The sequence below is a fragment of the Calypte anna genome, chromosome 1 (assembly GCF_003957555.1).
Source record: "Calypte anna isolate BGI_N300 chromosome 1, bCalAnn1_v1.p, whole genome shotgun sequence".
NCBI classification, from domain to species: domain Eukaryota; kingdom Metazoa; phylum Chordata; class Aves; order Apodiformes; family Trochilidae; genus Calypte; species Calypte anna.
Genome location: NC_044244.1, coordinates 48,846,860 through 48,855,800, shown reverse-complemented (window position 1 = coordinate 48,855,800; position 8,941 = coordinate 48,846,860). Strand labels below are relative to the sequence as shown.

The following is an 8,941-nucleotide window of genomic DNA, read 5'->3' as shown; positions in this document are numbered from 1 at the left end:
CTTTTTCACCGCTCTTAACTCAACCGATATGTAGCGAGGTGACCGCCCGCGCCTCTGTATATTGCCGGCGGTCCGACCTGGTTGAGGACTGCGACGGGGCAGGGCGAGGGCGGGCTCTTCTCCGCACCCTTCCCCCCTGCGTGCCGGGACGTTGGCCCCATCGCCTGCCAGAAGGACGGGGCGGGTATAGGCCCCGCCATACAGAAGACTCTTTGGCCGGGCTCGGACCGGGCACAGGGGGAATAAACCGCCGCGGGGTGGGGGAGGGGAACGGGACGCCCTCTTCCCTGCCGCGCACGGCCCGGCTTCCCGGCCCGGTGGTCGCGACTCCCGGTGCCGGTGGGGGAGCCGCGCCCCGCCCCGCCGGCCGCGGGTCTGCAGCAAAATCCAGCCAATGGGCTTGGCGGGACCGCGCGCGCCGCTTCCCGACCGCGCAGCCCCCGCCTCTCCCCTCTCTCCTCCCTCCCTCCCTCCGCCGCCGTCGCCATTTCGCGGCGTCCCGACAAAGGGCCTGGCCGGGGGGGCCTGCGGGCCCCTAGGGCGACGCTCCGGTCAGTCGTTTATTTTTCGAGTCGAGAGAGACCCCTGTGGGAAACGTTCCCGTGTCGTTGCCCTGTCTGTTAGCAAGATCTCTGGGGACCTGAGCGGTTCTGGCATTTGGGGTCGGCAGCTTTACTCTTTCGGGAGGTGTTCGTATTTGCTGGGGCTGTTTCTCGGTACCACGGGTCCACGGTGTTTAGGAGCTGCTGCAGAGGCTCCCCGAGGCATGACCGGTGTAGGAAGCCCTCTAGCTCTGCGTATTGAAAGGAGAGAGGCTACAGTGCCTTATCGGTCCTAACTGTATCCGTGGGGAAATCAATACACTGTTATTATAATGACTTTTGGATATGATTACCTACCCAATTTTATTTTGGTTTGGGATTTTTTTTGCTTCCAATAATTAGCCAAGTGTTTACAAAACACATGTTGATGTAAGTGGTTTGTGTACCTTGTGTACTCATGGAAAAAAAAACTACATTTTTGCTTTTAAACAAGTATGGCATGTGTTCATGGGTTTACTTTTTTACTGATACATATTATGTGTTTATTTCTCTGCTTTTTTTGCTTTTTTTTTTTTTTGGTACATAAAATGCAATTTTTTATAAATCCACATGTACACTTACAGGTAAGGAAACATTTTCAATAATTGTCTCATCCTAGTCATCTTTAGAAATTCTAAGCTTCCAGAAATTTATTTCTTTTTATGTGTGGGAACTCCCTCTTTTCCCTTCATAATTTCCTTTCACCTTGTGTCTTTTCAGTAGAGATATTTAATGTAGAAATACAAATCATATACTGCTTCTCTAAGTAGTTATAATGTTCTGATCTGCCTGATGACAGCATCAATTAGCTATTTACAGAGCTAGAAAACTTGCATCAATAGCTGGCAAGGTATAATCCAATTATGGTTAATGTTTCCATCTGAACACATGAAAGATCTGCAATAGCCACCTATAACCTCAAAACCAAACTTCTTAAAAGTGATACTATGGTGCATTGTACACTTTGGAGATTGTCCAAAATAATCAGAATTACTAGCCAGCTGTGCCTTATCAATATTTTTTCAGTAACTCAAATAGCTCTGTTCTGAGTATCTTCTGTTGATGCTGTAGTTGTTCTATTACTTTTCCTGGGGTTTCTCCTAGGTTCTTCCATCTCTATTCTACAGCGAGGTATGTATAGCAGACTAAAATGAAATTATGTTTAGAAACTAATCTAAATCAACACTTTCCATACTACCCTTTAAGGTCTGTATTTTTCCTCTGCTTATTTGATTTGTTAATGTTTTTTGGTCGTGGTAGTGGTTTGTTTTTCAAGAACGTTTGTGATTGGCATGATGCACTCTGTAAGCCCAAGGTAATGCACAGGTGTCAGACTTTCATCAGGTAAGTTTCCATCATTTCTGGTTGAAGAGGCTCCAGCAGGTGGGATAATTAGAGCCAAGGTACTACTCATAAATTCCTCTTTTTTGTTTGTTTTTTTTCCTTGGTAAAAGGCACAGACAAAAAATACTTTAATAACTGGAGATTTCAGAAATCTGAAGAAGAAGAAAGAGTATTTTTCAGAAAAACGTATGCAGGGCTCACACACAATCTCTAGTGGCAAAACAATGGAAGCTCCACCTTTATATGTTCCCATTGCCTGTTAGAAATTTCCTCCTGGAGCAGTTCTGTTCTTTCACATCATATTCAGGTTTACTGCTAAGGTTTACTTTTTTGGATGCTCCAAAGACTTGGTCAGTCACTGGAAACTCCATTGTTGATTAAGTGGGATGGATAATGGGTGACTAGACATTAATAAGTTCCCACCCATTTCCTTTAGTGAACATGGTTATTTTAGACTGCTGAGAGAAATATGAATGTTCCTTTCTGTATAATCCTGGCTGTCCAAATAATTCAGTAAACTCATCTCTTCTTCCACTATTTAAAAGATTTTAACAATCATTTCTTTCCAAAAACTTTACTTCCTTTTATAAACAGCTCCTAACCCTCTCCTTACTCCCCAGTTCTTTTGCCTTTAGCACTATCTGGTTATACCTCTTTGCAAAGGTGCAGCACACACAACCACACTACCCCAGGACTGAAAGTAAGGATTCCTGTCACTTTTGTCCGGAACTGATCAATAGTCTTAAAAGGATTAACACGGGGAAAGTGTAGGAACTGTGGTTTGTTTTGGGGTTTTAAATTCTTTTATTTTGTTTTTAATGCCTCCACTTTCTGGATCTCTTGCTGAGATTTCCCTCTGTTTTTTCACATTGTCTCTTTCACAGCAGTGTGACCAAAGCAACAGCCTTTGTCTGCTATTGTGAAGACAAAAACTGGAGATACTACACCACATTGTCCAGGAGTGGTATGTTAAATTCCACAGATGTTCACAAGAGAGCTTCTGTTACCAGGCAGAGGTGGTCACAGTGAAATTCACTTCCAGGTAGTGTTTATGCCAAAACAAAGTCATCAGGTTTACAGCAATTGTGGGAAGTTCAGTGTTTGGATATGGGCCACTCTGATGTGTCGTCTTGATTTGCTGAAAAAGAGAGAAGTACTTAACTTCTAATGCAGAGGCACCCACCCTATTCCAGATAAGAGGGAGCAGGGGTGGGCAGTGGACATTAAATCAGAGAGCCACAGTGGCAGCAGGACACTGTTCTCCTCAGCTTGGGTGGCTGCTTTTTTTTCCCCAGTTTAGCCATTAAGCACAGCCTAAGCAGTTACAAACAAGTATTAATCACTAGGAAGGAGAAATGTTCCATACTTTCCTCACCTCATTCCCTTTCTTCAGAAAGAAGTGTTTTGGATGTCTACTAGAAATGTTTTTGCAATGAGAATTGTGCCCAGCAAGGTAAAAGGAAAAAAAAAACAGCAGCACAACCAGCCTGAGAAGGTGAAAGATCTGTTCATTGCTTTTTTGAATACCACTTTCCACAAATGCTCTCGCTATCTTTACAAATCTTGAAAAATTAGTTTATTGTGATTTTGGCAATCATACCTACCTTAAACTACATTTACCTTTGTCAGATAGGTTACTTGTATAGGCCCCTTGTTACCTGTCTCCTCTGTTACCATGGAAGTCTAGACTTTGAATGGTCCTTAAGGGTTCCACATGGAAATAGCCACATAGTAGTACTGCCTGTGATACCAAGTTACCTGGGCCTAGTTTCATTCAACCATAAAATTAACCTGACCCCTTTAAAAGTTTATTCTAGCATTTTAATTTACTGATGAATTAATTTATAATTGTAATTTATATTTAACACACAGCATTTTAATAATTAAAAATATATATAATTAACCTTTTTTTCTAAATATACAGGCTAACACTAATAAAAAACACTTCCTCTATTATATGAAAGTATTAGAACATCATAATTCATAATACTACAGAATCATTTTAGTCTGTTTAAACAATTCTATTTGCATTTTTTAATTATCATTTTTTGTTAACAGGAATATCTTGATTTTGACTTAAATTAATAGAACCTTTAATACATTCCAAAAGAAGTCAACATTATTTAATTTACAAATAAAATTAAAACTTTCATCTCATTTGAAGTCCTGAAAAACAAGCCAAGTTCTGCGAGCCAGAAGAATCAAACACAATTACTAAAAGCTTTCTCAAATCTTCAGAACCTTCCTGTCCTTTGTGATTGTGTAATTTTCCCTTTTGACATTGAAGTTGTGGCTGGTTATTACTTGAAGCGTGGAGGGATGTATCTTATTGACGGTAAAAAGAAAAGTAGGAAAACTTCTTGCAACTTTTTTTCAGGTTTTGTTCGTTCGTTTTCTAGAGAAATTACCCATTACTACACTTGGTACGTACACATGCTCCTGAGCAGGCGGGTGGTCCGGGGTAACCGCGGGGACGGAACGAGGCGGCAAAGCTGAGACAGGATCTTCGCTACTGAGATCTGCGATTGAAACGGCTTCATGTGATTGGCTGATGGGATTGGCGTTATTAACCAATAGTGGCGTGGTATTTAAAAAAGACCAATTACAAGACTGCTCGTGCTGGTAGTGACGTCACTGACTGCTTAATCCAATAGAAGCGCTGAAAGGTGAGGCCAGGGATTTGCATAAGGCCCCTATAAATACCGGAGTAACCGCGTTAACTGCTACCTCGCTTGGCTACAACTGAGAGTTTGCGCCATGCCTGAGCCAGCTAAGTCCGCCCCCGCGCCCAAGAAGGGCTCCAAGAAAGCCGTCACCAAGACGCAGAAGAAAGGTGACAAGAAACGTAAGAAGAGCCGCAAGGAGAGCTACTCGATCTACGTGTACAAGGTGCTGAAGCAGGTGCACCCCGACACGGGCATCTCGTCGAAGGCCATGGGCATCATGAACTCCTTCGTCAACGACATCTTCGAGCGCATCGCCGGGGAGGCCTCTCGCCTGGCGCACTACAACAAGCGCTCTACTATCACCTCGCGGGAGATCCAGACGGCAGTGCGGCTGCTGCTGCCCGGCGAGCTGGCCAAGCACGCAGTCTCCGAGGGCACCAAGGCTGTCACCAAGTACACCAGCTCCAAGTAGAGCGTCTGGGATCGTCCGTTTTTAACCCAAAGGCTCTTTTAAGAGCCACCTAATCCTTCAAGTGGAAGGGCTGAATTGCTGATTTTTCGGGAGGTATGTAACTCCGCTGTTTGATTAGGTGTACCGGGAGAATTTTCAGATAAGAGCCTATAATTAGCATAAAGTTTTTTGTGGTTAAAACTAAAAAACGCTAATAATGGCTCAGGTCTTAAGCGTGGTTTAAAAGAAGAGCAATTTTTTCATTCCAGAACTTTGAATGCCTGGGGTATGGGGAATAGAACATGATTAAAGAATGTGATTATCTTTTATTCTAGGTGCTAAAACTAATCCTGTGGGAAATCCCAGGTGCCATGCGGAACTCGTGCACACTTTGTAAAATCATTGTAAATAAATATTTTTTAAATCATTTTAAGTCTTACGGGCGGGTTTGTAGCTTTGATTCTGGAGCCTTTGCTGTTGTTTAACGTACACTCTAGTACGCTCATGTGCGCACATTATCTTTTTACAATGCAGCAGCTGTCTGAAGGAGATTAGACAATACACACAGATTTTTCTATAGCAAGGATTTTCCGGCTTAAAAACTCAACGCCCAAATCTTGGGCAGGAGACAGCTCTTTAAAAAAAAAAAAAAAAAAAAAAAAAGCTGCAGGGAGAGGTGGGATGATACGTAAGATGGAGGGCTGTCCTGCCGCCCCCGTTCCGCCCCTGGTACCCTGTGCTGCCTTTTCTGAACTGCCTGAACTGCCTTTTGCAACAGGGCCAAGGCAGAGGAGGGACACGGCCCTTAGGTTTCCCTGTCGCCGATCCATTTACTCTCTCCCTCCAAACTTAACGCAGCCCGTGAGCAGGGGAACCGTCCCTCGGTCCCCGTGTAGGGGGAGGGAACCCGGAGCCGTGACGGAAGAGACGGGAATGGAGGGGGCAGTCGCCACCGCCCATGGGGGCGGGACTCGAGGCCCAGGAGCAGAAGGAACCAATGCAAGTCCAGCGCGGGACTTTTAAACTCCCCCGGGCGCCGCAGCTAGAGGTGCGCCGGGCAATTACTGGGGGGCGGGGCGAAGAGAGAGACCGCAGCTATCGCCGAATTCCCGAATCGCACGTAGTAAAACTTCCTGTTTTAAGGAAGCCCGAGTACCCCAAGGCTGTACCGATCGCGCGCGCCCTACTTTAGAATTAATTCCGATACCTGTTCGAAACTAATTATTTGCTTTTGGTGCTGTGGTTGCTGTGGTGTTCCAGCTCTTTTTGAGAATAAGTGGGTGGCTCTTAAAAGAGCCTTTGGGTTTATTAAAATGAGTAGACTAATTTCTCCTCAGTTTTACTTCTTCTTGGGCGCCGCCTTCTTTGCCTTAGCTGCTTTGGGCTTGGCCGCCTTAGGCTTGGCTGCTTTGGGCTTCACTGCCTTTGCCTTGGCCGGGCTCTTTGCTGCCTTCTTTGGACGACCTGCTTTGGCGGCTTTCTTCGGGCTTTTGGCTGCCTTTTTAGCCGCAGCAGCTGCCGGCTTCTTCGCTTTCTTAGGACTTTTCTTCACTGCTGCCGCTTTCTTGGGTTTCTTGGCCGCGCTGGCGGGTTTCTTAGCCGCGGGCTTCTTCGGCTTGCCTGCTGGTTTTTTCTTAGTTGCTTTCTCCTTTGTCTCACCCGGTTTCTTGTTTAATTTGAAAGAACCGGAGGCACCGGTGCCCTTGGTCTGCACCAGGGTGCCCTTGCTGACGAGGCTCTTAAGCCCCAGCTTGATGCGGCTGTTGTTCTTCTCCACATCGTAGCCTCCGGCGGCCAGCGCCTTCTTGAGAGCGGCGAGAGAGAGCCCCTTGCGCTCCTTGGAGGCAGACACAGCCTTGGTGATCAGCTCGGTGACGCTGGGGCCGGCGGGCTTGCGAGCTTTGGAGGCGCCGGCTGCTTTCTTCGGCTTCTTGGCGGCGGCCTTGCCACCGGGAGCTGAGACAGCGGGAGCGGCAACAGGCGCGGTCTCCGACATAGTGGCAGAAATCGTCCACGAATCAGAGGAAACCACTGGGCCTGGAGCAAGTCAGCGGCCTCGTATTTATAGAGAGGAGCCGCGCGGTGATTGGTGCGTTGCAGCGCCCGCCCCGCTGCACGGCAGAAAGGTCTCTTCTCCCCGCTCATTTTGTGTTTCTTAGCACTCAAAAAAGGCTGTTTTTATCAGAATTTTTCCTGCCCACCCACCCCCATTTCGCAGCGGCGTGGAAAAGAAAGACTGTTGTTCCCCTCGGCAAAGTTTCCCGTCGAAGAAGCAAAGGGTGAGTTAAAAAAGAGGCGATAAACCCTGAGTCCTGGACCTGAACAGACCTCGGAAGGCAGAAACTTTTGTTTTTCCTTCTAAATAAAATCTGCGATGGTGGCAACTAAATCTCCAAACTAACTAATTGTAACTCTTTAAAGGGTCTTCTCTTATTCTGAATTGAAAATCAGGGATTTGAATTGATATTTTAATCGCAAATTGATTTCAAAAAGGAGGAAGTAACACAGGCTCATCTTGAGCACTGAATATGGATTAGAAATTAGCTTCTTTGTCCAAAATCCTTTACCCTTTTCAAAATTATTACAATAAATTAAATTAATGTGTTATAAAACAAGGCGAGAAGCAGATGAAAGTCCTGTAAAGGGCTGCTTGTCCCACAGAAGGAGATGACTTTTTGCAGCATAGCAGCTTGTACTGTGTGGGTCAGTGTGCACACTACAGACATGATTCCCTGGTGCTCTGCTACATAAAGACTTTTTTTTGTTAATAAAGAAAGTGACCTAAGAAGTTAACACGGACGGATTTCGTTAGCAATTGTAATCACTGCCCTATGGCTGCATAATTCAGCAGTGGTTTTGTTTTGATACAGTTTAATTGTGAAAATCTGAGTCATTATCTAAGGAGGCAGCTGTTGTTTCTGTACTTCTAGACAACATAACTTGCCCAAGTTATCAGTTTGGGCTTCCTTTTCACAGTAGATTACAAACTATTCCATTTTTTCATTTTCGGTGACTGATTCCTCTATGGGAAGCAGTGTTAAAAATAACAGCTGACTGATGTATATGGACTGCTGAAGTAACTGCTAACAAGGAGGGGAAAGGCTCGCTCTTCACGTTACAAAGACCATGCTTAAGCAAATTAAAAATAAGTTGTTGGAGGTTTTTTTCAGAGTCTAGACAACAAGTATTCTCTGATATTTTCATTATTTTCTACATCCCTTTGTTTTGGCAAAGGCCTGTAAACTATTTTTTTTTTACTATTTGCTATTGTGACAATCGGTACTAAATTTTCATACAATGCTATGATTCAGGTAATTTGTTTTCAAATGGATAATGATTAAAATGTATCTAATGACTTATAACCACTGTTTTGAGGTTGTATTGGTTTTGTTTCATTTCTATTTCAACATTTTATGGTAACGTTCACTATATACCAAATGGAACTGGAACAGGCAGCTGTGCTTTTTATTTCAAACTGCACATCCAACAGTGACAACTCTCAAATGCCTTCAACTTTCAGGCAAAAAATGGGTATGGCCGCTCACGGAAAGCCCTGAGAAAACTAAGAACTAGTAATGCTAAATACTTAATGTAACCTTTGTAGGTCACGTCAAAAGGTTGTTTGAGGGGAGGGAAGTTGGATTTTTTGACCCGTTTCCTACCCTGCACAGTGACACAGACCTGCCGGAATTAAGGCGCTTTTTTTCACTACTTTCTCACTTCTACCGGGGTATTTTTCTTAGAATATACCTTGTTGGCCACATGTTTACCTGCAACTATCTGTTTACTATGACAATTTTATACTAAATCTTGGACTATTGGGCACTTTTATAGACTTTTTCCTATAATGTACAGCTCCTTTTATGAAAACGTGAGTGGCTCTGAAAAGAGCCTTTGGG

At 44.4% G+C, this 8,941-nt stretch overlaps 2 protein-coding genes across 2 annotated transcripts; one reads left to right on the top strand and one right to left on the bottom strand.

Annotated features, from left to right (window-relative positions):
* The first annotated feature begins 4,661 nt into the window (after window positions 1–4,661).
* On the top strand, window positions 4,662–5,469 carry LOC103531167 (histone H2B 1/2/3/4/6). The gene has a single exon (XM_008496797.2). It carries the CDS (start codon window positions 4,683–4,685, stop codon window positions 5,061–5,063), a length of 381 nt encoding a protein of 126 aa, XP_008495019.1. The 5' UTR covers window positions 4,662–4,682; the 3' UTR covers window positions 5,064–5,469.
* A 148-nt stretch (window positions 5,470–5,617) lies between these two features.
* Window positions 5,618–7,076, bottom strand: LOC103531187 (histone H1). The gene has a single exon (XM_008496820.2). The coding sequence runs from the start codon at window positions 7,036–7,038 to the stop codon at window positions 6,382–6,384; it is 657 nt and encodes a 218-aa protein (XP_008495042.2). The 5' UTR covers window positions 7,039–7,076; the 3' UTR covers window positions 5,618–6,381.
* Between the last annotated feature and the right edge of the window lie 1,865 nt (window positions 7,077–8,941).